At 50.7% G+C, this 27,377-nt stretch overlaps 1 protein-coding gene across 3 annotated transcripts in view; it reads left to right on the top strand.

The window, feature by feature from the left end:
• The first annotated feature begins 3,630 nt into the window (after nucleotides 1-3,630).
• Hmt-1 (ABC transporter ATP-binding protein/permease Hmt-1) overlaps nucleotides 3,631-27,377 on the top strand; it is a 105,834-nt gene continuing 82,087 nt past the window's right edge. Inside the window, exons 1-6 of one of the 3 annotated variants that reach the window (XM_077697702.1) lie at nucleotides 3,631-3,802; nucleotides 7,904-8,123; nucleotides 11,245-11,534; nucleotides 12,678-12,828; nucleotides 15,986-16,187; nucleotides 16,275-16,361. In XM_077697702.1, coding sequence (XP_077553828.1) covers nucleotides 7,917-8,123; nucleotides 11,245-11,534; nucleotides 12,678-12,828; nucleotides 15,986-16,187; nucleotides 16,275-16,361 — 937 coding nt within the window. In that variant the 5' untranslated portion in view covers nucleotides 3,631-3,802; nucleotides 7,904-7,916. The remainder of the gene's footprint in view (nucleotides 3,803-7,903; nucleotides 8,124-11,244; nucleotides 11,535-12,677; nucleotides 12,829-15,985; nucleotides 16,188-16,274; nucleotides 16,362-27,377) is intronic. The other 2 variants (XM_077697701.1, XM_077697703.1) reach the window with 2 other exon arrangements.

Here is a 27,377-nt window from a genome sequence, read left to right on the forward strand (position 1 = left end):
GACGATTCGTCCGGTATCACCATTTGAATTTTGTCTTTCCCTCTAGTTACATTGGCAGCATGATTTTATCTGCGCTTCTGTTCTTTCTTGCCTTTAGTCATGGCTCTAAAAAAATTCTTGCGCGAAATAATTATGGGCTCTGCTTAGAAAATTGGTTCTTCAAACTCTGCACACACTGCGAAATCCAGGCCACGTTTGTTCTGATTGTTTTAGTTTGAAAAGGAGAGAGTAAATACAATCATATGTTGTAGTCTGTGGCCGTAGTGCCCTCGTTTTCTGGCCCGCTCTCTCCCACTAAACTGATGGTTTGATTGATTGTAGGGTTTAACGCACCGACGCAACGCAGGCGATGAGGCGCGCTGTAGTGGAGGGCTCCGGATTAATTTTGACCACCTGGGGATCTAACGCGCGCCGAAATCTCGTACACACGGGCGCTTCTGCTTTTCGCCTCCATCAGAAAAACGGCCGCCGCGGCCGGGAATCGAACCCGTGACCTCGTGCTCAGCAGCACAAACTAAGCTGATGGGACCCAGACGTTTCGTTTATTGATGTGAAGGCTTTCTAAGTACAATCGTCTTTTTATCATATCTTTTAACGTCGCGGTAGTGAATCAGCGCTTCCTTTTTTTGTTTTCACTTTACCTGAAATATCAACAAGAAAACTTTCTCTTGCCAACAATTTAGAATTTCCTGCACAGTATAGCCATGCCTCAGGAACTGCCCGGGCCGGATCGGACCGGCACGGCCCGACAAAATTTTGGTTCATGCCCGAGTCCGGCCCGGGCCCGAAATAATGCGTGCTACCCGGCCCGAGCCCGGCCCGCGGGTCGGGCCGAGCTCGGCTTTCCGGCCGGCCCGGGCCCGCGCACAGCTCCAGTGGACCTACCTCCAAAAATGGAGGAGGGGAACTTGAAAGAAAACTATCAGAAAAAAGAAAAATCGATTCACAATCGATTCATAATTAAAAGTAAAAGAATTGGGGTTCATTTGGTAAAAAGTTAAAAACAAACAAAACCAAACAAAGCGAGAAGTCATGAAATATAATTCGGAACTGATTACGACAGAAAGTCTCCCAGTTTGCTACACACAGCCACATCTCGTTATAATACTCAAAATGATGCAATGAAATCCCAAAAGTACGTGTCTGGTTAAGCACCTTCACTTGATCAATTAAAAATATTGCACAAGATACCACCACAGAAAGATTCGCTAACATTCGCCAACCATTCCTGCAGTGGTTTGTGCACAGAGGCACGCAGCAACCAAGCATTTTGAGCCGCTAATCGCGGCCAGACTGCTACAGCACGTTGGCCGCTGCACAATTCGGCGGTTCCGCCGCAGTAGCGGGATACGTAATGGCGGTCGATGGCTCCGAAAACCGGTCGAGGCGGCGAGGGACCCTGCATTGCAAAGGATGTCTCCACCCTCCACGGAGGGGCGGGGGAGGAGGAACATCCTGGCACCCTAACGATTACACGTTCGCTGCGACGGCGGCGGAATATGAAGTACGAATATATTTTCTTTCATAGCTATTCTACGTGGTCACGCAAAGATGCAATGAATGTCGTATTTTAAAGTACGATCGAAGTTTGCAACCGACTGGGCGCACTTTGACGCATTTTATTTTCGACGTGCTCGTTACAAACAGACAAAAACTACTCACTTTTGGTGGATTTCTCATGATTCGTTCATAATTGCAAAGGCTCGAAGCCATCAATTTTATTTGCTCAATGGGCCTCAATTGCCTTTTGCTGCTATTTCTTTGTGTGTGTGTACGGACGTCCGTGGGACGTCCGAAATACAGCCGGACATCCAAGGCCCAGTTTGGACGGCCACTGTACGTCGATTTTTGGACGTACGTTTTCGGACGTACAGTGGACATCCAGAAACGGATGTACAAGTCCGAATGACATCCGCCAACGGACGTAAAAAGTTACTATGAACCATCAAATAATGGCCTAAATCGAATATAAAAGCAAAAACAAAAAGCTACTGTGCTTTTTAATTAAAAAGATTTTGTACATCAACACCCTGGCTTGTAGGTTGCAAGTTTCATCTGAATTTTTCTGATATTAAGCTTAATTTTTTCATTGTTTTGAAGCACTTCACCAACTCCAACGACGATCTCTTTGGGGAAGGGTATATAAGAATTGAGAACCGCTAACGAAACGTGAATCAAGTTCACTGTGTTCATGTATGCCGTCTGCCCGGTAGTGCGCTAGCCTTGCGCGGTGTACTGTACTGCTCGTTGTAAGAACATTAGCTTGCCGTTATGTGAATCTGTAAATTTTTCCTGAACATCCAAAATACAGCCGATTTCGGACGTCCGACTGGACGTACGGAAGTGTTAAAACCGGACGTCCAGCGGACGTACATGGTACGTCCATCGGCCCTGAAACGGACGTCATACGGACGTCCGCTACAGCCGGAATGGACGTACGGCGGACGGCCGACGGACGTCCGGTGGTTGCTTGGTGTGTGTGTGTACGTGTGTGTGAAGAATTCAAGCATTTCGACGTTCGATTCTGCTGTTACGTGAGGCGATTGAGCTTTAAATGCTTCTTCCTTTCACGAAAAGGCATGCCTTCTCCTTTTTCAATGCCTTCGTGTAAAAGTGCAGCTAGAGGATCGACCAAAACGAATTTGATAGCCATGGAGAGTGGCAGGCTTCTTCAGTATGTCAGATGTTTCGTAAATGCTTCCAATGTCTGCAAGGGTACGTGTACGGGCTTTGGCCTGCGCAGTGCGACACACGCTGTAAGGTACTGCGAAGGGCGAAACACTCAGCGTGTGGTGTCCCCCATGTTTCCGAAGGTCAAGTTCTTCACAGAAAAGGAGCATGGGGTTCTTCAAACTCTGCACTCACAGAGTCACCATCCTTAGCGTTTTTATTGCTGGGTGGGGCCGCGGGTGCGCTTCTCGCTTGACACTTCCTGCTCGGGGAAGTTGTTTCGGCTGGTACTTCGGAAGATGGGAAATTGCGTGGGCACAGCTTCCGGGGGCACCGAGGCCTGCCCCTGTAGATTGAGACAACTTCTCCGTTCACGGTATCTTCAATGTGCCGGGAGATTGTGTGTCGAAGTGTAGCTCGCACATAGCGGTGTTTTCCTTGAGCCGCTACGTGGTATTGCTCGTCATCGCCACTGCGCCAATATAGACGCGCGTTCTTCGGAACGCCAAACAACGACAGTTTCTTTTTGCAGGACTTGTACACCGTAGAGCGGCCCGGCACAAAATTGTGGCTCTGCTTTGGCGGCAGTTAAACCTGCTACAGCACAGGAAACAAGCGGTGCTTTTCTCTGGTCAAAGCAGCAATCGCAAGGCGACGTGTGAACTAGAGTTCCTGTATATGCTCAACGATCGCGCGCGCCTCCCTATCGGCGGCTTCAAAGCGCCTCATAGGCGCTGCATGCCGCTAATCACACTTTCCTATTCTACTAACGTTGTCATCACCCGGCTTCAAAAAAAAAAAAAAAACAACAACAACAACAAAACAATCATTATCATCATCATCAATTATTCAAAAATTTATTATCATCATTAAAAATAAAAATTATTTGCACAAAGCGTGCGAATAAAAATTCAAAATAGTTCGCACGCCATGTGCAAACTGAAAATACAAATTGTTCGCACGAAACGTGCGAGTAGAGACACCCCCAGCCCCTAATCAGCTGATCCCAGCTTTTGCATGTATGCGCGCACCTTAGCATGCTCGACGACAAGGAACCGATAGCAATGTGCAACTAACACATCTATGCGGCGCGTCCTTTGATTTACCGCAACGTTGAGCGAGGCTTATCCTGGTGAGTAATTCTTCCACTGTGGCTTCTTTTCTTCGCACGTGATACCATGGCGCGCGCACCGCATGATCATCGTCCGTGTTAACTCAGCGCCGGCTTCCCGAAAAGCTGCGTCGCGCGCGGCGTGCCACTTTTATTTCTCCAGCTTTGGCGCGTTCATATCGCGGTGGGCACACGTCTTGTCACCGGTCCACTTGTATGGGCTAGTCGTAGGTCCGACCAGCGGTGTGCGGGGTGGGTCTCGCGATGTGCGTCGTCAGCGCGGTGTGAGTCGATGCCGGTCGATTCGCTCCTGAGACATGCACCTTTATTTTGGCGCACACTGCACGCTTCCGGGCAGGGCGAACAACGAACAGCTGCACACGCCGTGGCAGCACTTCGGAATGCTGTGTAGTCGGCGTCGCACTCATTCTGCGCAAGTTTGCTAAAGCCTAGCTACGTGCTCGCCTCGCACGCTGAGCGCGTGCGTTACGTCCCATAGAGCTCGCACGCGATTGACGAGACGACCTTGATGCGCAAGTAAAAAGGCTGACGCGTCTCCGCTCATTTTGGCCGTTGCACCCTTGGGACGGGAACCAAACCGCGCACAGCCAGTGACCACGCCGGAAATTGCCCCGAAGTGTGCTTAGGCAGCGGTGTCGCTTTGTCGTATTTGGTCCTGCAGACCGCTTTCTCGTGCCATTTTTCTATTGTCGAAACTTTTTCTTGTTTTTTTTTTTTGCGCTTGCCTGCAGCGCACGTGCAGCTGGATCGCTGATACGTGTACGTATCAGTGCTGCCGCAAAGGACCCGGTGTTCGCCGTTCGTTCTGGCTTGTCTGCTTGCCAGTCTGCGCTTATTCCACGTGTGTCAAGCAGCTGCGGTTGCTAAACTGTTCGGTTGCGTGGTGGGCGCTGCTCTGTCATGCACGGAAGGATGTAGTACCGCCGGGACAAAACCTGTGCAGTTCTTTCCCGAGTTGGAGAGGGAGGAGGATTTCATTGCACGCCCACTTCTTTGTAGGCAAGTTGAGGCTGTGCTGCTCAATGCTTCCGACGACATTTCCCTCTCACATTTTCAAGCTTAACTGTGTTTTTAATGGCTTTGATCATCCTGTGAAGTCGTAGTTGGCAGCTCAGAATTACTTCATGCAATTCGAAAGCGAAGCATTCAGACAGACAAAGGAAGGGCTCACACCTACTGCGTGGTAATTCGAGGGGGGTCGAGGAGGAAAGCTTTAAAATGGAATCGTAGCCTGATTTCCAAGTTCACACATGAGGCAATGAACAGTTGCTCCCTTGCAGTTCTGGAGGCTAGGACAATCTATTGCTATAAAGGAAGCTCACTCGTGCAAACTGTCTGGTAGCAGCCCAACTTCCTTTGGCTCCACATCTGGTCGCTGCATGGCCACAGCAGCAACGCAAGCAAGTGGAAGCCCCGTTCATTCGGGCAGCCCTGAGCAGGCAGCAGCCATGCCCGATACTAGGTTAACTGCACTCAAAATTTTATCTTTGTAAATTTGGCACAGATCATTCAGCACTCTTGGAATCGCCATGGAAAAGGCTTCCGAGTAGCTTTGCAGCGAATGTGTTGCACGTGGCGGAGAGTCGCCAAAACAGTTCTGGACGGGACGGAGCCTGTCGTGTGGATCTCGGCCTTCTCCTGCGCTCTCCTGCGCTCTCCTGCGGCCTTCTCCTGCGATAACTCGTAACGCATAACATTCCCCGCCATTCTGTGTTGTGATGGAGGAAAGAAAGCAACCGGGGCCACTCGGCAGACGCTGCGTTTCACGGCGGCTTTTGTTCGATGGCCAATCTAGGCGGGCCCCTCGTGGGGAAGAGGTGCAGAAGTGCCCCTGTTCGGGTGCCATACAGATCGTGCTGTTCCTAGCTGTGGTGTCACCACTTCACTGACGAAGGCTGCTATACGCTGGACACCCGGGAAGTCACTTTTCAAGTGCCTGTAATCTCTCCTTTTGCCACCGTTGGCTGTGTGTGCCTGCACAAGTGGTCAGTAGCGGTGGTAGGCCTTCACCCGCTGCATGCCTCGTTTGACGGCATGTTAGTGAAATGGAAGCCTGCTGAGGCATGCTGTTCTACGGTGTTTTCTCGCCGAGTCTTCTGAAAAACAGCTGAAAGGCAAAAGTGTGTGCGTGCGTTTATTTTATTTTGCCTCAGGGTTTGCGACAGAGGCAGGCTACTTCCCCAGCTTCCAGGTTCGCGGCATTTCATTGTAGCCTGTCGGCAACGCTTCTGTGTCGATAAGCAACTCCTGCCGCTGGTATGTGTTTGTGTGTGCGACAGGCCAAGCTGCTTTCAAACTTCAGTGCCCCTAAAGAGGCCATGCAGACAAAATGAAAGTGTGGTTGATTCGCAAGATTGCCTCATTTGAGTAACACTGACACCACTTTTAATGCGAACTTCGCCCAAATAAGCTGTACAATTAGGAAGAAAGGGAATGGCCGTGCGACCCACTAGCCCATTTTCTGCACCAGAACGTACGGTGTATTATGGGCAGCGGTGTGATTGGCTGTGGCTAGCAAAAGCGAACACAAGTTAGGCAGGGTTAGTAGAAGAGGCTTTTTTCGCCTAAAGGCCAAGTGCACTCAAAATTTCAACCTCTTGGAAATGTCATTTCCTTATAGTCTGCCTAAAAATACTGCAGAATACAAAATATGACAGCCGGAGTACGCATATCTGTGGTGCAAATGACAATCAAAATTAGGAGATTTTGAAAGTGAAATCTCGAAGAGCGCAGCCATTGCAGTTGGCGCAATCTTGCATGCAGCGCTTCGCCCTTGCTTTGGGAGAAGTGTGACCAGCGGAGCTCAACTGGTTCTCCTGGCTGGCCGAAGGAAAGCGTGCAGGGCTGGCCGCAACTTCACTTCCACTTTGTGGCTGCTCGCACGATCTTCCGGCAGGGGCAGCGTTGCCGTGACAGAGCTATTTTAAATGTTCCCAACTAAGGAACAACGCGTTTTACAAGGTTTCCAGTCATGTCCCAGTTGGTTTGGTAATATGTACTGTGCGTTCAAAGTAAATTTGGCCAGAGTGAAATTTGAGTGCAATTGGCAAGTACACACAAACATAGAAGCACCAGTGTGTACTGCTGTTGTACTGCACGCACCATGCTTGTTATAGCGGCACAGCAGTCCGGCTCTTTGGTATTGTCTCGCACGACACCGCCCGATTGGTGTAAGTGACATTGTCTTAGGGGACCCTGTTTGTCGAGCATAATTCATGTTTCACGAAAGGATTACTGGCAATAGTAACAAGAACAAGCCAGGTGCAAATACAGTTAGAAACGAAGCGAGGGCAGACACTGATCCTGCGCAGTATGGTGGTGCCATCTAGGACTGATGACGAGGTGTTCAGCAGTCCGCTACAGGCTAAACAGCCTACTAATGTTCGCTTGGAAATTTGTCCTGGTTATGTCATTGCAGATGTTACTAAACACACTATTTGGTGGGAGAGTCAAAAGTGTAAGTTAAATTGATTTTTCAGTAAATAAAGCATATTTTCCTGCCGGTCAAGTGCTGGAGGCCCTGTAAAACACCAAATCTTTCTAGTGCAAAAAAAAGTCTTTTGGCCCCTTTAAGGCACCTGCTTCTGGAGCCAGCCCGCCACGTACTTTTGCATGAGCGTTACTCCAAGAAAAAAGAATCGCGCGAGTGGCTAAGCAGCTGTGACTGAGGCGGAAAATGTGCATCGACTATGCGTGACTGCGCAGCAACCTGGAAAACACGAGGCCGAGTGAAGGCGGACACGAAACGACCAGCAGCGACATGCAGAAATGTGTGGCCTAACAGCGGTTCACCTGTCGGTGACAATCGCTGAGCAAATTCATTTTTGCCCAGGGGCGTTTTTACTAATGCTAGTGCAAAAGGGGCGAGTGGGCAGGAATCTGTTGCACCGCATCACCAGTGTCTATTAATTAACATCAGTGCCGGAATGGAGATCAAATCTTGTTGGACAGACGTTTGCCAATGTGGACTGCATTTGGGGAAGCCCTTTAAGAGCCTAGACTCTCGACGCGGATTGGCTGAGAGGCCACGTGCTCGCCAGGGGCCCAGGCAGGGGAGTGCACACTTCACGTTGGCTTATCGGGAGGCCCTTGTGGGTGCAGCAGCAGCAGCAGGATGCGCTACTGCCCGGCCAACGAGAGCCTGCTGCCCGTGTGGACCTCGCGGGGGGGCCTGTCGCTCTGCTTCCTGGACACGGTGGGGCCGCCCGTGCTGCTGCTGCTCATGCTGGTCGGGGGCGGCCTGCAGGGGGCCCTGTACCTGCGGCACGCCACCCGGCTGGACGCCCGCCTGCTGCGCCGCACGGGCTGCTACCGGCTGCACGTGAGTGCTCCACTGGGGAGCTGCTGCTGCTCTGGGTGCTGGGGACCGGCGTGAACGCACTCTCCCATCTGGCTTATTAGGAAACCATCTCAATGCTGTGGCCCCCTTACACGTCATACGCCATGCATCAGAAGCCATGCACAGTGGAACTGCACTTATACATCCCACGTTTTACGGCGGTCTATTCGAGTCCTGGTGAAGCAGAAACGATGCGTCCAAAACCTGAGTATTCTGGCGCGATTTCATGCTTGACCCACGTTATCCGACGACCCACGGGAAGATAAAAATTGCCATTGGTCTCGTAATTTTTTAGTGGGTGTGAAAACAGACAAAAAGCGACGGCAGAGGTGTTTCTTTACGTAGGTAGAAAATTGAAACACGCTGTAGCAATGGAACATAGAAGTGAGGTGCACCTTCTTCTGTTGTGGGTTTCATAGCAGTAGGTCGACGGGAGCATTTATCATCTGCACCTTGTCTACAATTCATCTGCAGTCCTGACAGCAGAACCCATCCATTACAAGTAACTTGTAATTTTTGCAGTGCCGCACGAAAACAGTTTACTCCTTCCGCCATGATTTCTTTAGAGGAATGATTATTCATTAGAAAAGTCCCCCAAAGAGTTGCAAACATAAGCAAAACTTTGATGCTGCTGTCAACTCAACGGAAGCCATTAAGTGCCTGCCAATACGCGTAGCACATTGTTTAGCTGTAAGTTGATCACAGGGCAGGTGATTTTTCATACGTGCTCAATTTTTGCAGACTGTTCTCATAATTAATTCCTTATTAAAACAATGGTGGAACAAAGAAAACTTGTTTCTGTGGGGCATGAAGAAGGTTAACAGTTTTCTTCTACTGCTGCTTTGGCCCACCAGAATCGCAGATGATAAATGTTCAGCAGAATGGCGAGTTGGGCTAGTTGTGGAAATTGCATTTTGAAACCTTCAGAAAGCGCCACACTGAAAAGACGCGACACGAAGAGAGGGAACACAGGACGAGTGCTCACTCACAGCTAAAGTTTGATCAGAAAAGACGAAGAACAAGTACCCTCCCAGTCACCAGACCACGCATGCGTCTCCTACAATCCGATGGGAGCAGCCCAGAAACCACACACCTACACCGTCAACTGCCACAGGGGGCCACCAAGACACGCAATCTCTTCCTCGTGTCAAGCAACAGCTGCCCGACTGACACACTCGTCCCCTCTCTGGGTTACCTGGAAAGCCTCGGCTACTTCTCTGGTCAAGTGCCGCGCATGCTTGCACGCAATCTGTGTATCTCAGAAAAGCAGCCTGCAACCACCACGGTGCCGGCATTGGCTGCAATGTTCCGCAAGACGTGACGGTACAGCCCCTTTCAGGGACAGTTCATGCTCCCTGAGCCGCAGGCAGGACTGAATGCAGTGTGAAACATGAAATGCGGTATGTTCATGCGGTATGTCAAGTGCAATGTTGGCTGTGTTTATGTGCTTCCACTGTCTTGCGATAAGGAGTACGTCGGACAAATGGGCAGATGCGTAAACATGCGGCTCAGGGAGCATGAACTGTCCCTGAAAGGGGCTGTACCGTCACGTCTTGCGGAACATTGCAGCCAATGCCGGCACCGTGGTGGTTGCAGGCTGCTTTTCTGCGATACACAGATTGCGTGCAAGCATGCGCGGCACTTGACCAGAGAAGTAACCGAGGCTTTCCAGGTAACCCAGAGAGGGGACGAGTGTGTCAGTCGGGCAGCTGTTGCTTGACACGAGGAAGAGATTGCGTGTCTTGGTGGCCCCCTGTGGAAGTTGACGGTGTAGGTGTGTGGTTACTGGGCTGCTCCCATCGGATTGTAGGAGACGCATGCGTGGTCTGGTGACTGGGAGGGTACTTGTTCTTCGTCTTTTCTGATCAAACTTTAGCTGTGAGTGAGCGCTCGTCCTGTGTTCCCTCTCTTCGTGTCGCGTCTTTTCAGTGTGGCGCTTTCTGAAGGTTTCAAAAAGATGAATGTTCCCGGAGACCTCCTGTTTTGGGAAAAACAAAACATAAAAAAAAGTTCTTTAGTTCACTTTCAATTTGCTTCCATTTCTAAGGCATTGACCATTTTATGGGAGAAAGACACCTTGGGCAACTGGCCTTGTGAGCTGTGTTTAGTGGGCATGTTGCTATCGCAAGGGTTAGTTTTAGACCGCTATCATCGAGTTATAGCCCTGTCATGTGGCAAATCTAACGTCAATCAAGGCGAGTGACATTAGCTGTTAATGACATTGGGTTTGGCCCTTCATGTCAGCACGGCGAAACAAATGTCATTTGATGCGGACAGCAGTGACGGTTAGTAAAACTCTCAGATGTGCAAGATCATAGTGAAAATGCATTCGTAATATTAAAGTGAGCCTTCGTATGGCCAGGCGAAAGAAAAATGCAGCGTTCCTGTGCACTCCGCCGTGCACTCCGCACGTGCACGAAAAAAGAGAGGAGAGCAGTTTTGAGTGTGGGGACGCGGACTGGCTGGGTTTATCGCAGTGGGGCACAGGGAGCTGCTGTGTGTGAATCCCAGCTCAAGCGATAATGCCCGGCAGTGCGGGAAGGGCAGCGTTAACGGTGGTGGCCAACCCTGTTTGCACGTTACCTCAAGGTGCGGAGGTCATGCGTAAAACACGTTACACCTGCTCTTTTTTCTCTTCTTTTTTCAAAATCTTTTACTTCTTCAAAGCTAAACAAATTACCTTGTCGATTGAAAAGATGCAGCTCTGTTTTAGGCAACATTCACGCGACAAGCCGAAAAAAATGAGCAACAAATGTGTGTCTTGGTACCTGCAAACATGTTGCTCACCTTTATATTGTGCATAAAACAACACGTGGGAGAAAATGCCGATCGATTGGTGGGTTTTAGTTTATTGCTAACCTTCCTTTCTTAGTGAAGGAGCACTGCTGTCGAGGCTACTCATTCAGTTGGGAAGCTAAGCTGAATGAGTTGCCATCTGGGCAAAGGTCATTTAGAATTTTTGTGTAACGCCAATTTAATGGCATTCACAGCTGTGATATCATTGTCTTGACAGGGGTGCATAGTACAGGGGCGAAGTGCATGAATTGGGGACCCCTTCTCGCACGCGCACGGGGCACGGCGTGGTCGTCTTGGACCTGTGCAGACGTCGCTGATGACAGCCCTGGGCAGCTCGTGCCTGGTGCGGCTGGCGGTGAGCTCATGGCTGGCGGGTGGCTCGGTGGAGGGCCACCAGCTGGTGTGGGCGCTGTGCCTGGCGCCGGCCTGGTTCCTGGCGGTGCTGGTGACGCGGCTGGAGCGCCACTGGGCCCTGCCCTCGGTGCCCACGCACGGCCACGGCCTGCCCCTGCTGCTCTTCTGGGCCGCCGGCGTCGTGCACGAGGCGCTCGCCTTCCTCGGCCTGCACAGCCCCCACTGGTGGTTCGGCGCCCACTCGTGTGTGCCCACTTCTCTTGGCTCTGATGTGACCACCTTGGCACGTGATCGGGCACAACTTGTTTTCCAAGAACCTTATGCAGCTTGCAAACACCTACCATAAAATGCATCTCACATGCTGTGGGAGCACCTAAAATGCATTACCCCTTCCTAAAAGAACAAAAACTACTTGGGCCATCCTATGCACGGAGTGTCTTACTAGCTTACCCACCTGCGCCACTGTCAACACGATTCTGCAAAACAGCTCTGGGCCACTTTGTGCTTTTCAAAGTGGCTTTTTTTGAACGACCCCTTTTGGCTTCTGTACTTAAGTGGGGCTCTGAAAACATTGGAGTACTGTTTGGAACGTTTTTTTGTCTTAAATTATGTGTGTTTTTTTTTTGTATTTTTATACATGCTTTCTTTTTTCCGCACACACCCAAAAAGACTAACAAAGGCAAAAACCACGTGTCATTCTGAAGAGCAAATAATCTGTGTTGGTACATGGTTATGGCTGCAGATGCTAGACAGAGCACAATCAATATTAGTACCAGAAAAAATATTAAATGCGTTTTCAGGGTTCTCGCTAAATGTTGCTGCTGCGCAATTTGAGTTGGGAATGAGTTCAGCAAAAAGAGGTGCATCTACCTTACTCTTGGCATGCTATCTTTGAGGACCAAGAACTTGTTCGGACAAAAGCATACTGAGCTATGGCAACTTCAAATTCGACACTGCGTGGTCTGTTAGGGTACCCTGTTCACTAGCAACACACCTGGTTTGAATGGCAATAATGCGTTCAAACCTGTGAGAATTGAGACATTTTTTAGCAGTAGAGATACTTGAGCTTTTACTTCCGCCATGGAGCGTTGCCAGAAAACTCAGCCCGGCCGAGCGCACGTGACCGCGTTTACCTTGTGGAAGGAAAAATGGTGATGCCACTTTTTGTGCCGGTGCTCTTACCATGCCAGGACGACGTCCACAGAGCCCTTTCTCATTCTCGCCTGCTGTGCCCCACTTTCAGCAGCAGAAGTCAATGCTCTGTGGACGTCCTCGGGGCATGGCTTCCGCCACACTTTGCATGGGACCACAGGGGTCTGTCGCATAACTGGGGGGCATTGGCAGCACGCGGAGCGAACTCCCCGGCGGGTGACACGGTGCGTGCAGGAGCAGGGACATAGCGGACGTGGCCTTCTTCGCCATGCGCTTTGTCCTCTCGGTGCTGGTGTTCGGCATCGGCCTGCGGGGCCCCTCGGTGCCCAGCTCGCAGGACTACTTCCTCTACGCCCGCGCCCAGGGACACCTGCAGGAGGCACAGGTGGGCAAGGCAGCTGTGGTCGGGCGCCCCGAGGACTAGCCAGGGTGCAGAGCGAAAGATGTTTCTGAACACCCAAGTGGTGGCTTTTCCAGAGGCCACACTATCAGCATTGGGCTCCAAGCTCATTTCCTGGCCCCCGCTGGAACTCTCACCTGAAAGCTGGAGGCAATGTCGAGGGCAGCAGGACAGTGTCACTGCGGGCTTACAGTGGGGCACAGATATTGAGGATATGGCCGCCAAGTGTTTTGTTTTCGGTGCCTGGCCGTGCATGTCTGTGTTTGTTGTGCAGTGCGTGTGTGTGCCACCCAGGCTATCTTATTTGGTAGGGAGGGTGTTTTGCCATATCGTTGCTCTTCCACCCTTGTCGCCAGTGTTCGGGAGCTAATTCGACTGTTCCAGAAGGAATCATGGGGAGAGACGATTGCTCACTAGGCAAACGCTGGGCCGTTTGATTCGGCCAACCTCCTGGACTGCTCCTTTGCTGCTCGTGCAGTCTTTGAGTTCTTAGCAGAGCGCAAGTTCCCTGCTGTGAACTTTGTTCCTTGAAAAAACTTGCAGCGGCTACGTCGCAGTATGTTTAAGCAAAGGGAAGACTGTATTCAGAGCTCTACAATGTGGCCCTTACCCATTGGGCACTGTTTAACTCTTTCACGACGGCGCCATAGGCAATCGGAAGCCGGCGTCCGATGATTTTAAATCTGCCGCAAAATCTGAAACCCGCGCTCCACAGACAACTATCGCCATCTGGTGTGTTCTTTGGCAACTTCTCTTTCAATTTCAGTTTCGTTTGTTTATGTGTCTCGTGTGGTGGCGGCGTAGCAAGAGAAATTTGAACCGAAGGGGGAGGGGAGGAGGAGGAAAAATGGCGTTGGGTTCGCGCCGCGCTCCGCACAGTCGGACTGCTGTAGCAAGCACTTCGGCAGCTCCTGGTGTCGATTTTTCTGATACCAGCAGCAGTGAGGGGTCAAGCAATGATGTGGGATCTTCAGATTTCAGTTAGAACGACGAAGCTCCGGTTCAGGTGCCTCGCACTTCAACAAGCGCTGGCAGGTAATTTCGTTGTGACTCCGCGCTGTATTTATAAACAAAACGTGCTTCTTATCTGACTACTGCGGTTTTGATTTTGTGTTTAGGGTCTCGAGAACGTACGGCCGGGATATTTTGCCAAATGCACCGCGCTGTATCGCGCTATCACCTTCAAGATAACCTGGCGCTCGTGTCAGATTAGCGCTGCAGGGTTCAGGTGCGACGCTTGTCGAGAGCACTCGATTTTTTTTTTCTTGTTTTTTACCACCGAACTGATAAGAATTTTGTGCGAGGACACAAAAGAGTATACCGTAATTACCCGATTCTAACGCGCACCCGATTTTTCTGACAAAAAACCGAAAAAACTTGCACCTCCGATTGTAACGCGCACGGAACGGTGTGAGCAAGAAAAACGAATGCGAGAGAAACGGGTGATTTATTTCCGGAAGTAATCTCACTCATCTCACTCCTCGTCGCTCTCCGCTGACCACAACATCTCGTCCTCGGTGCCGTCAAGCACGTTCGCGATGCCACACTTCTGAACTAACGTTCAACCATGGTCGATGGGATCGTGGCCCACGCCTCACACGCCCATCCCGCGAGCTTCAGAGGCGCACGCTTCAGCCGACCGCTCGTTTTGAACGCGTGAGAGCCGCTGCTGCCATTGTTTGTTATCAAGCGCGCAAGTGGAAAGATTTGACGATTTGTGTGAACGCCGATAGAAAAGCCTAGGCACCTATGCTTCCTGCGTCCGAAAAATCGTTGCTAAAAGCTTTGGTGCCATCTTGACATGGCGATGGCAATGGGTGGGACGAAATTTCCGCTGTTTCTGTTTCGGTTTCGTATCTGATGCATGTGATTTTTCAACCTATTTTTTCGGAAAAAAAGTGCGCGTTAGAATCGGGTAAGTACGGTACTTGGATGCACGTTTTACAGAGACTCACTCACCCTTGAGTGCCCTCGCGGCGTGGCACAGCCGTCAGTTGCGCTAGGTTGACGGGCCCTCAAAAAGCCAAAACTTGGTGTACACTGTTGAGTTATATATTGAATCATAGCCAAGGAACGTAGGAACAATTTGTATATCTTAAAATACGTGAAATAATTTTTAGACTCGGTAAAAGTGCCGATTTGTGATTTTCGTATACTTTTCTTGGGGCTTTTTTTCTGGTTACTTGACGAATAAACTGTAAGCAATTGTATCTTTAACAAAACTGCTGCTTTGTGTTTGGAAGAGCAATCTATAAGCTACAATTTCATGCATAGCAAGGCTACGTGTGTCCAGTAGCTCAAGAGAAAAAAAAAACGTTTTGTGGAAGCACTTAAAATCAGCCGTTTTTCCGCCGTAACGAAAGAGTTAACAGTGTTTGCATTTCACAGATGGGTCTATTTCGTTGAGGAGCAAGTGGAATGTTGTGCTGTTTCAATGCCTTGGTGGCTTACGTAGCGGTGTCCCACAGGGAATGGGCCAGAGGGCGGACAGAGAAGAGTGCTCTGTGGACACACACCGGACAGGGCGGCAGACGACAGCAACGCAATGAACGACGGGACGTTGGACACAGTACGGGTGGGCTAACGCGGGAGGCACATCTCGTAATTCAAGAGTTGACGGCAAGTTCCAGCAGTCTGGTAATGGATTGCGGAAGTGGCCAATGAGCAAATGGCCCAAATGCACTCTTGAGCCTTGGCGGCGGGTTGCGCGTCTTGTGGGCCAGAGCTCCAGCGGGATAGTTTCCACAGCTCCATGCCCTATTTGGCCACCCGTCTGCATCGATTGCTCCACGTGCTGCACCCTTTCCTCGTCTTTGTTGTTGTTCCCGCTGGCGTGGCCATTCATCACAATGCTATCTCAATGTTCCGAGCATGGCTATTCAACTGTTTGGTGCTGAACAGCTGTGCTCCGATTGTTAGTGCACTCTCCCCTTCAGCCACACGTGAAACGCATGCCTAGAAACACCAACGGTGGGCCTCAGCGCTGTTTCATTTTAGTGGCTTGAATTTCAGTGGCTTGCGTGTGTCCCGGTGGGGGGGGGGGGGGGGGGGGTAAAGGAGCAGTGTTGCCGGCCATGCCAGTGCCGGAAGGGGAGTGGGGGGTCCCGCTTGGGCCAGTGCCGTACTGGTGCCGCCGCTGCAGCCCCTGCTCGAGGAGGGCGGTGACGGGGAGGAGGCCCGCCGCAGCCCCTGGCGGGGCGTGGGCGCCAAGGTGCGGCTGCTGCTGCCCTTCCTGTGGCCCCGGCGCAGCCCCCGCCTGCAGGGCCTGGTGCTGCTCTGCCTGCTGCTGCTGGCCGCCGGCCGAGTGGTCAACCTCTTTGTGCCCATGCTCAACCGGGCCGTGGGTGAGTGGCAGCGGCTTTCTTAATTGACAAGGGCCAGGGTCCCTGTGGCAGCAGCTGCTGACTGCTGCGGTGCCGTGTGCCGTGCAGTGAACAGCCTGGCGGGCCGTGGCCAGCTGGTGTTCCCCTGGCAGGACATCCTGCTCTACGTGCTCCTCTGGTGCCTCCAGGGGCAGGGTGAGTGGGGGCCCTGCATGGCCAGCACTGGCGACCAGGAGGGAACCCGTCACATGTTCCACAGCAGCACAGGGAAGATTCCCATGGGGTGGGCAGTCTGCGCTGATACGCATGCAGGGCTGCTTATGACTCTCCGCAGCTTTGCCATGGAGACTGTGTTCGCTGCCTAAGAAAGGAAATGCACAGCGAGGCCACCCTCTCGGGGACTGCTGGGGATCCGGTTGTTTTTCCATTTCACCTCAGCCCCGCAGGGGGCACCTTGTGTACTCAAGGGTTTTGGTGAGTAGCGCCACCACGGCCCCGAGCTCCGCAGGGGTGCCTACTGCCGTAGGCACTTGGTGTCTTGCAACACCACGGACCCGAGCACATGTGGGGTGGACCTACCCACGTCCCGCCTGTGCGTGGCTTTGCCGTGTCCGGGGAAAAGGGGAACCTGGTGGCTGAGCCAAAGTTGGGGTTGTTTTGGACCTTTACGGCCCCCCAGCAGCAGCAACACTCCACTTTGGCCCCCGCTTCTCGCAGACGGTACCCCCGGTCTGACCCGCCCGGGGGGAATCAGCCAGTCGCCTTTTCCTCTCTTTCTCTCCACTCTTTCACTTTCCTATCTCCTCTCCTACCCCTGTCCTGTCATCTCCTTCCTTCCTGATTTCTACATTTTTCCTGGCGGCAAGGGTTAACCCTGTGCAAGGATATCAACCTTGGTACCAGGTACAGGGTTATAGCGGCAGAGTAACGGTTAGCGTGTACTTTAACATCACGTTCCCTTGTTGGGCTTGGCGGTGGGCTCTGCCGCTGAATTGATATGGCTTTTTCTATACCCCCCCAAAAAACTGATCGGCCTTCTAAAAGGGGCCGCACCGAGGTAACACAACTGAAACCAGTCTCCCAAGGTGAAACTTTCACAAAATACCTTGTTATCCACTCCGAAGACGAAAATGCACCGCTTGCTAAAAAATCTGTCTTCCTCATTGCAAAGTGCCTTGAAAGCGTTGTCGGCCGGGATTACCAAGCTAAGAAACTAGCCTCTGGTGATCTGCTGGTAGAGGGTCAACGAAAGAACCAGTCAGAACCTACTAAAACAGAACACCCTGGCTGAACTCAAAGTAACGGTCACACCACATCGTAGCCTGAATACAACGCAAGGCGGGATCTCTGAGAGGGAACTGCTTCACGAGACAGATGAGGATTTGCTTGAAGGACTGAAGGACCAGGGTGTCACGGCTGTGCGGCGGATCACCATGCGTCGCGCAGGTGAGGAAATTCGAACTAAGCATGTTGTTCTGACCTTCAACCGTCCAACGCTTCCTGAATCCGTCCATGCTGCCTTCATATCCTGTCCAGTACGCCCTTACATACCTAGTCCTCGAAGGTGTTTCAAGTGCCAGAAGTATGGCCACGGAACTCAGTGTTGTCGTGGCCGACCAACCTGTGCTCACTGCACACGTGCTGACCACACCAGTGATGACTGCAAAAAAGAACAAGTGAAATGTCCAAACTGTGGGGAACCACACGCTGCGTATTTGCGTGCATGTCCCGCATTCAAAAAGGAAAAAGAAATAATTCAACTCAAAGTCACTGAAAACCTAACCTTTGCACAAGCACGCCTGAAGCATGCCCTGCTTTCAGGCAGAAGTTACGCAGACGCTGCTCGCCGGGGGGTAGAGCGTCGTCTGGTGGATGCGGGCACCCAGTGCAACCTGGTCCCACTACAGCCCCCCGCTCAGCAGCGGAACGTTGCTCCTGTGGCTTCTACTGCTACACCCTCCTCTAGTGCTGTGCCTACGGCTTCCAGCGCGAGCTCAAGCGCGAGCTCAGTCCAGATGAGTGATGACCTGGCTCCATCCCGGGCATCTGCAAAACAGCAGAAGGCTGCTCCTGTGGTCACTGCTGTTGCAGCAATGTCCAGTGCTGTGGCTGCGGCCTCTAGCACAAACAGTGTCGCCACTGACCCTTCTCCTTCGGAAACCTTGGATGAGGCCACGGATGTCTCTCCAAGTACACCTGCTTCTGAAACACAACAGGAGCGCCGCAGTTCCACTGGTCGTGGTACATCAGACAAATCGAAGTCACCCACTGGGAACTAACTCGGCGACCTAGGTAAACTATTCAAAGGGCCGCAGAAGCACATCCCCTTCTCTGACTTTTTTAATGGAAAAAGAGCATCTCGTGATCTGTATTTCTCTTCTCTTAGTATTTATGGCTGCTGAAAGTATTATCCACTGGAATTGTAGGGGGCTGTTAAACAAGCTTGATGATATATACGATATACTCTCAAATCACAAACCAAAAATACTCTGCCTCCAAGAAACACACCTACGCCCATCTCAGACAAACTTTTTAACACAATACACTATATTCTGTAAAGACAGACTGAACTACCACCAGCCGTCTGGTGGGGTGGCAATTATAAGTACAAAACTCTGTTGCTTGTCAACACCTGCAGCTACAAACCTCACTTGAAGCAGTTGCTGTTAGAGCCATAATTTTTGATAGAGTAATAACAGTGTGTTCTCTTTATATTCCACCGGACTATCGCCTATCCAGCATTGAATTCGAAGACTTCATCAATGAGCTACCTGAACCCTACCTAATAACTGGGGATTTTAATGCCCACAACCCTATCTGGGGATCTGCGCGAGCTGACGCACGAGGGCGGCTTATTGAAAAGTTCATCACATCATCCGGCAGTTGCATCTTTAATAAGAAACATCCAACATACTACAACACGGCTCACAACACATATTCTGCAATAGACCTGGCAATTGGCTCCGCAATTTTACTGCCCACCTGTGAGTGGAGAGCAATTAACAACCCTTATGGCAGCGACCATTTCCCCGTGAGACTACTAGCTATAAGCAATAACTCCCAAGACACCGACTCACTTCGAACTTTTAAACAACATGCAGCTGACTGGAAAACATTCAAAAAAACTTTCCAGACTAACCCCTTCGCTAATAAGTCATTTAGATGTTGAAGCAGCCAGCTCACTTATTATGGCCCATATTCTTGACTGTGCTCAAAAAAGCATTCCAGAGACCACTCCTAAAACCCTCCCCAAACCTAGACCATGGTGAAATGAGGAGTGCAAGCAAGCGTGCACATTCCGAACAGAATAAAGCATGGACACTCTTACGCTGCTATCCTACAGCAGACGACCTGGTCAAGTTTAAACGGGCAAAAGCCAAAGGAAAGCGGACACAGCGCTTAGCAAAAAACGAAAGTTGGAGAAGGTTTATATCGTCTATCAACTCTTACACAGACTCTTGCAAAGTATGGACTAGAATAAAGGAACTAAAAGGCTACAAGACCAACCCTACTCCCCTTGTAAGTAGTGTGGGTAACACAATAAAAGACCAAGCAGGCGCTTTTGGCAAACATTTTGAACACGTATTCAGTTCCACCCATTACACACAAACATTTTTACACCACAAGAAAGCAGCTGAGCGCCAGCCCCTTTGTGTGAACAAATGCTCAAATGAGGGATACAGTGCCCCATTTACAATGCCTGAACTTATTGCTGCACTGTCTACATGTGGTAAGTCGGCCCCTGGAGCTGACAGAATTAGCTATGAGATGATCAGGCACTTACACAATGTCACACTTTACACAATACTCTCTCTCTTTAACAAAATATGGCAGAAAGGTCGCTTTCCAAGAGCGTGGAAAGAGGCAATTGTTGTACCTTTTCTAAAAGATGGGAAGGAACCCTGTTTTGCTGCTAGTTACAGGCCTATTGCCCTGATGAGCTGTTTATGTAAGCTCTTTGAAAAAATGTTAAACCGGAGACTTTTTTACTTTCTGGAGTTTTTACTTTCTGGTGTTCTAGACAAAAATCTGGCAGGGTTTAGGTCTGGGAGGTCAACTACAGATAATCTGGTTGCGGTTGAATCATATGTTAAAGACGCTTTTGTCCATAAACAGCACTGCTTCTCTGTGTTCATTGACATGGAGAACGCCTACGATAGAACGTGGTGATATAGTATTCTATTGGACTTGCAGTCGTTTGGCCTTAGTGGCAATATACTCAATGTTATTAAAGATTATTTGTCAGATCGCACATTTCGTGTCCATGTGGGGACTGCCCTGTCTAGAACCTTTGTTCAAGAAAATGGCGTACCCCAGGGAGGGGTGCTGAGCTGTGCACTGTTCATTGTTAAAATGAGTTCTCTTAAAACTGTGCTTCCTCGAGCTGTTTCATACTCTGCCTACGTTGACGATATCCAAATCAGCTTTAGATCCTGTAATCTATGTGAATGTCAAAACCAATTAAGTGTCAACAGGCTGGTTACATGGGCTGAAAAAAATGGGTTTCAGTTTAACGCTGAAAAAAGTGCTGTTGTTGTCTTCTCTAGGATACGTGGTGTTCAACCTCTTCCTTGCATCACGTTAGAAGGTCAGCCCATACCAGTAAAAAAGGAACACAGGTTTCTAGGTATTTTGCTCGACCACAAGCTCACATTCATACCACATACAATGGTTGTCGCGTGCTTCTGACATCATTTTTGCTCTTTTATGTGAGCCCCTCCCCTCTACAGTGGTTGTATGCCCTGAGGGTAAAATGAATAAATAAATAAATAAATATTAAATTACTAAAAGTAAAATGTCTGAAAACCATGAACATTTTAAAGGTACTATCTCATCGGTCCTGGGGAACGGATACAAAATGTCTGCTGGCACTTCTTAATAGTGTTGTTAGGTCAAGAATAGACTACGCCAGCATTTTAAACCAGTCTGCAACCAAAACAGCTCTCAAAATGTTGGACCCAGTATACAATTTGGGGCTTCGCTTGGCCACAGGTGCACATCGAACAAGTCCTATTCCATCCCTTCATGTCGAATCAAATCGGTGGTCTCTAGGGTACCAACACTGCTCTGGTGTATGCCGCAAAGATCACTTCTCTGAAGGAACACCCTCTGAATACCATAATGAAAAATAAGACAACTGATCATCTCTTTGAAAACCGACCATCCATAGCTCCACCTTTTCCGCTGGCAGCGTCACACCTCGTCAGCGAGTTCCAAGTTCTTCTTACTGATGTCTACTGTACCTCAATTTATGATTTGGTCGCTCCGTGGGACACTTTCCCAATCCGCTGTGACATGTCCTTGAGAGAAATACAAAAGAAAAATGTACCAAACTTTGCCATCACTCAGCATTTTTCTGTTCCTCCGTTACAAATACAAGGCAGCTGAATTTTACACAGATGCTTCAAAAACTACCACAGCCATATCCTGTGCTGCAAATGGCCCCCTACTTAATATGTCCACAACAATGAACACGAACACAGGTATATTCACTGCAGAGGCGTACGGTATTCTACTGGCTTTAAACCACATTCTTCAAAATAAAATTAAGAACTCAGTTATATACACGGACTCTCTGAGTGTTGTCTCAAATCTATCATCTCGGAAGGTCAGTAGAAACCCTACTTTTAATTGTGTTTACTTTTAATTGTGTTCAGGCTTATGGCCTGAAGCTCGTTGTCACAGTCTGCTGGGTTCCTGGCCACTGCGGCATTGCTGGAAATGAAGCTCCTGACCGTAGTGCTGCAGCTGCCGCCCTTCGAAGCAGCATAGACATAAACGAGGTCCCATATCAAGATCTGAAACCTTTTGTAAGAAGGAAGCTGCGGGACCACTAGCAGCAACAATGGGATGGAGAAGTAGAGAATAAACTACATATTGTTACGGGGAAAATGGTATATTGCAGGGGTAATTAAATATGCCACACGGTGGGGAACGCAGCAGCACACAGTCTCAAGTGGGTACAGCCAGAGCGAGATGGTTCGTCCTCTTTCTCATCGTCGGTCAACCGTCCACCGCACCAGCTGTCCGGGCTGTCAGAGGGTGCATATCCATCCCGTGACATAACCCTCGCCGGTAGAAGCACTGTCTCGGGGCTCATGAGCCTGGTGCGGAAGTTTGGCGATAGGGCTTGAGACATGCACGACGTCCGCAAGGATGTGGCGCGACGTGTCAGCTTTAACTGGGCCGATTTCGCGTGTTACGGGGGTAACCTCACGGAGTATACGATAAGGCCCGATTACCGGGACAAGAGTTTTTCACAAAGTCCCACGCGGCGTGAGGGCGACCACAGAAGTACTAGTGACCCCGGTGCAAAGTGGCCATTCTGGTTCCGGCTGTCATAATGTGTGTTCTGGGACTGTTGAGATGAGGAGAGGTGGATACGAGCAACTTGTCGGGCGTGATAAGCGCGAGCTATGGCGGTGCGGGCATAGTCGGGACGTGTGTACAGTAGACGGCAAGACTGTGTCCAGGGGCAATGCTGGTTCACGGCCGAAGAGCAGATAGAAGGGGGAATAGCCAGCAGTGTCATGACGCGACGAATTGTACGCAAAAGTAATGTAGGGCAAAGCCACGTCCCAGTCGCGGTGGTCTGCGGAGACGTATATGGACAGCATGTCGGTAATTGTTCGGTTAAGTCTTTCGGTCAGGCCATTAGTTTGAGGATGGTAGGCGGTGGTGATCTTGTGATGGGTGCAGCAGGAGCGAAGAATGTCGGCAGTAACTTGCGATAGAAAGGAGCGGCCACGATCTGTAAGGAGCTGTCGAGGGGCCCCGTGAAGAAGGATAATGACACGAAGCAGAGAATCGGCAACTTCAGTAGCGCAGCTCGTAGGAAGGGCACGTGTTATTGCATAACGCGTGGCATAGTCGGTGGCGACGGCTATCCATTTATTGCCGGACGTGGACTGGGGAAATGGACCGAGCAAGTCTAATCCAATGCGGAAGAATGGTTCACTTGGTATGTCCAATGGTTGAAGAAGCCCAGCTGGAGGAGCATTGGGAGTTTTCCGCTGTTGGCAGAGGTCGCAGGAGCGCACATACTGCCGGACAGATCGGTAAAGGCCGGGCCAGAAGAAGCGGCGTCTGATGCGATCGTAGGGGCGGGAAACACCGAGGTGGCCAGCAGTTGGGAGGTCATGAAGTTGTTGGAGAACATCCAGACGAAGGTGCTCAGGAATGGCGAGTAATAATTCAGGACCGTCAGGACGAAGGTTCCGACGATACAGAATTCCGTCTTGCAGTTCGAACATGCGAACTGAAGGTGTCGATGGTGTAGAAGTAAGGCTCTCGATAAGGGAGCGCAGACGAGGATCCCGTTGTTGTTCGTCGCCGATGTTGGTGAGGGTCGAAAGAGACATTATGGCGGGCGCAGCAGCAGGAGCTGGGTCGGGTGGATCTACGGGGTACCACGATAAGCAGTCAGCATCTTGATGCAGGCGGCCTGACTTGTGTATGACCGAATAGGAGAACTCCTGAAGGCGCAAAGCCCAGCGACCCAGGCGTCCCGTTGGGTCTTTGAGCGAAGACAACCAGCACAGAGCATGATGGTCAGTAATTACTGAGAAGTTGCGGCCATACAAGTTGGGGCGAAACTTAGCCACGACCCATACTAGAGCAAGGCATTCTCTCTCAGTGATGGAGTAATTGCGTTCAGACGGGGAAAGAAGGCGACTCGCATATGCAATGATGCGATCGCATCCGGCTTGGCTTTGGCTGAGAACGGCTCCAATGCCATGCCCACTGGCGTCAGTGCAAACCTCGGTGGGAGTGGTAACGTCGAAGTGGGCTAACACCGGGGCAGATGTCAGCCAGGAGATTAATGCGTCAAATGCCTCAGCTTGCGCAAGGGCCCACGAAAATGTGGCGTCCTTCTTCAGTAGATCAGTGAGAGGTTTTGCGATGTTGGCAAAGCCTTTTATGAACCTGCAGAAGTAGGAACAAAGGCCAACAAAGCTGCGGATGTCAGCGGTAGAGCGAGGTACAGGAAACTGCTTCACGGCTTTGACTTTATCAGGGTCAGGCTGAACACCTTGGGCGTCAACAAGATGCCCGAGAATGTTTATATGGCGCTGGCCGAAGTGACATTTGGCAGAGTATAACTGAAGGCCTGCTTGGCAGAAAAGCGCGAGTATATCAGACAGGTGGGTAAGATGGGAAGCAAAGGAGGGCGAAAAGACTATAACGTTGTCCAGGTAGCATAAACAGGTAGACCATTTGAATCCTCGAAGAAGAGAGTCCATCATGCGCTCGAATGTTGCAGGCGCATTGCATAAACCGAAAGGCATTACCTTGAACTGGTACAGGCCATCAGGGGTGACAAAAGCGGTTTTTTCTTTGTCCAAGTCAGCTACAGAAATCTGCCAATAACCGGAACGGAGGTCAATAGAAGAAAAGAATTGGGCACCATGGAGACAGTCAATGGCATCATTGATGCGGGGCAGGGGATATAAATCCTTCTTCGTGATTTTGTTGAGGTGGCGGTAGTTGACGCAAAAGCGCCAAGTGCCGTCTTTTTTTTTTTTCACTAACACCACCGGTGAGGCCCATGGACTGCAGGATGGTTCAATTATGTCCTTTTTCAACATTTTATCGACTTTGCTTTGGATGACGGCGCGCTCGGCATGCGACACGCGGTATGGTCGTCGGTGAATTGGACTAGAGTCACCAGTGTCGATACGGTGCTTTACGGCCGTCATTCGTCCCAAAGGACGATCGGGGAAGTAAAAAATGTCGCAGTAATTAAGCAGCAGGCGGCGAAGATCATGGGCTTGCTCTTGTGAAAGGTCCAAGCTCAGCATTGTCATCACCTTGTCAGTGAACGCAGGAGCAGCTGTATGAGGAAAGTCACAGTCAGGGGAAGTGGTGGCCAAAGCTGAGACTTCGTAGTCGTGTAAGGGGCACACTGACGCAAGCGTGATTCATTTCGGTAATACCTGTGCATGAAAACCGAAGTTCAGGATAGGTAGAGACAGTCTGCTGCCAGTGATGGAGGCGACTGAGTGAGGCAGCGTTACATTTCGTGTCAGCAGAACGTCAGTCATTGGAGTAATAACATACTCGCCATCAGCTAGAGGGCTGGGGACTGCCAAAGAAACATGCATGATAGCCTGAGGCAGGAGACGGATGTGCGTTGTTAAACACAGGCAGTTCGGGTGAGTGTTATCGGCCACCGGCGCACTAGGTAGCTCCAGACTCGGGAATCCTGCGGCACAGTCGATGAGCGCAGAATGGTCGGCTAAGAAGTCAAGGCCTAAGATCACGTCATGTACGCAGTTTTCTAATACGGCAAACAAAACAGGAACAGTTGGCCAGCAATCGTAACACGAGCAGTACACATTCCAGCTATTATGGGCGTTCCAACATCAGCTAGTTGGACGCGAGATAGGGCAGGCGTCGAAACCTTATGAAGGCGAGAGCGTAGATTTGAGCTTATCACCGATATTGTCGCCCCAGTGTCAATGAGTGCACGAACAGGAATGCCGTCAACTTCAACTGCTAGTAAATTGTCTGTGGTAGGGAGGGTCAGAAGAGGATTTGCGGGCCAAGTTGAGAATGCAGCTTCACCTCTGGGAGCTGCATCCTTTAGTTTTCCGGCGAGTAGCGGTTGGAGGTGGTCGGAGATGAAGGTCTCCGAGTCTGTGGTGAGCGAGACTGACGTCGGTGCGGTGAGGGCGAGCGGGCGAATCGGGACGTCAAAGTGGCGGCGGAGTCATCTGGTTACGAGATGTAAAGCGGCGGGGCGTACTGTCGAAGCGGTCAGGGGAAACGTTATCACGAGGAAACTGGAACCAGCGGCGCTGACAGTAGCGAGCAACATGTCCCACACGCCTGCAGTTGAAGCAGATGGGCCGGTCGTCTGGTGTTCTCCACTCAGATGGATTGCGATACCGGGAAGAAACATACTGTATTTACTCGCGTAATCCTCGCACTCGCGTAATCCTCGCACCCCTAATGTGAGCCACCAAAACTTAAATTTTTTGGTTCCTCGCATAATCCTCGCACCCCCAACTTTGCAGCGGCGAAAGTTGCCTGCTCGCGAAACCCGCATGGTGCACGTGCTCTCCAACGCGTGCCCTCCCCCGCGCCGCTCCGTTCGGCGGAGAGCGCTGTGTATGCAAGGCCATACAGGCGCCCTAACAACCCGCATGGCTACTCCCTAACAGGCGCCCTAACACACTACTCACACTGTCCTTGAGCCGGTTTCGCGTGCGCGCAACTAGACGGTGTTCGCGCAGCCCGCTGTCGTGTCATCGTGTCGCCGTCGTGGTCCCGTCGTTGAGCGGCAGCAGTCAGTGAGTCAGTCGCGTCAGTGGTGGATAGCTCGCTGCCATTTTGAGAACTTTTTGATCTCTTTGTTTTGTGCTTGGTGCCGCTTCGCCATGGGGAAGAACGCCAGCTACACTGCCACTTTCAAATTGAAAGCGATAGAGTACGCGATCGAACACGGCAACCGCGCCGCAGGCAGGCACTTTGGCGTCACCGACTTCAACGTGCGTTACTGAGTAGGGCACGCACATGACGACGACGAGATAGGGCGCGCGCCAGAAAGCAAAGGCGGCAATTTCATGATCGCTGATCGACGGGAGACTGTTTACGTTGTAAATAATAAAATAAAAAGAAATAACTGCTGTTGGCAACACTGAGCTTACTTATACAAAAAACGACCGCTACAATTAGCGGGATTGGCAGAAGGCAAACTGGCAACACTGTGCACCTGAATTTTTTTCCCCCGCATAATTCTCGTGCCTCTAACTTTGCATTGACTTTTCCGAAAAAAAAAGTGTGAGGATTATGCGAGTAAATAAGGTAGTCGCTGCGGAAAACGGCTCGGGGAGGTGCTTGTTGCAGCGGGTGGTGGCTCACCGAACAGACTGGATGGATGCCCATGTTAGCAAATTCCTCCTGAAAAACAGCTTGAATAAGGGAAACGGTGGGAATGTTTGTCTCCGTCATGCGTGGTAGAACGGCCGCAGGAGCCATGGCTTCAAGTTCGCGGTGTACAATCCTGGTCACCACATTTTCAGAAGGCCCAGTATCCATGCTGCGCGTGACCGGGGGTGGAGGCGACGGCAAAAATGCTGCTTCGCAGGTTGAAGTAGCCGCGGTATTCGGAAGCCGTGCGAACTGGGTCGTGATACGACGGCTTTTGGCTAGTTCAAAGCGCCGGCATTCCTTAATTATCGCGTCGACCGTGTTGCAATCTTTGCA

Source organism: Haemaphysalis longicornis, unplaced genomic scaffold (genome assembly GCF_048455015.1).
Source record: "Haemaphysalis longicornis isolate Haplotype H1 unplaced genomic scaffold, Haemaphysalis longicornis Haplotype H1 scaffold_2, whole genome shotgun sequence".
NCBI lineage: Eukaryota > Metazoa > Arthropoda > Arachnida > Ixodida > Ixodidae > Haemaphysalis > Haemaphysalis longicornis.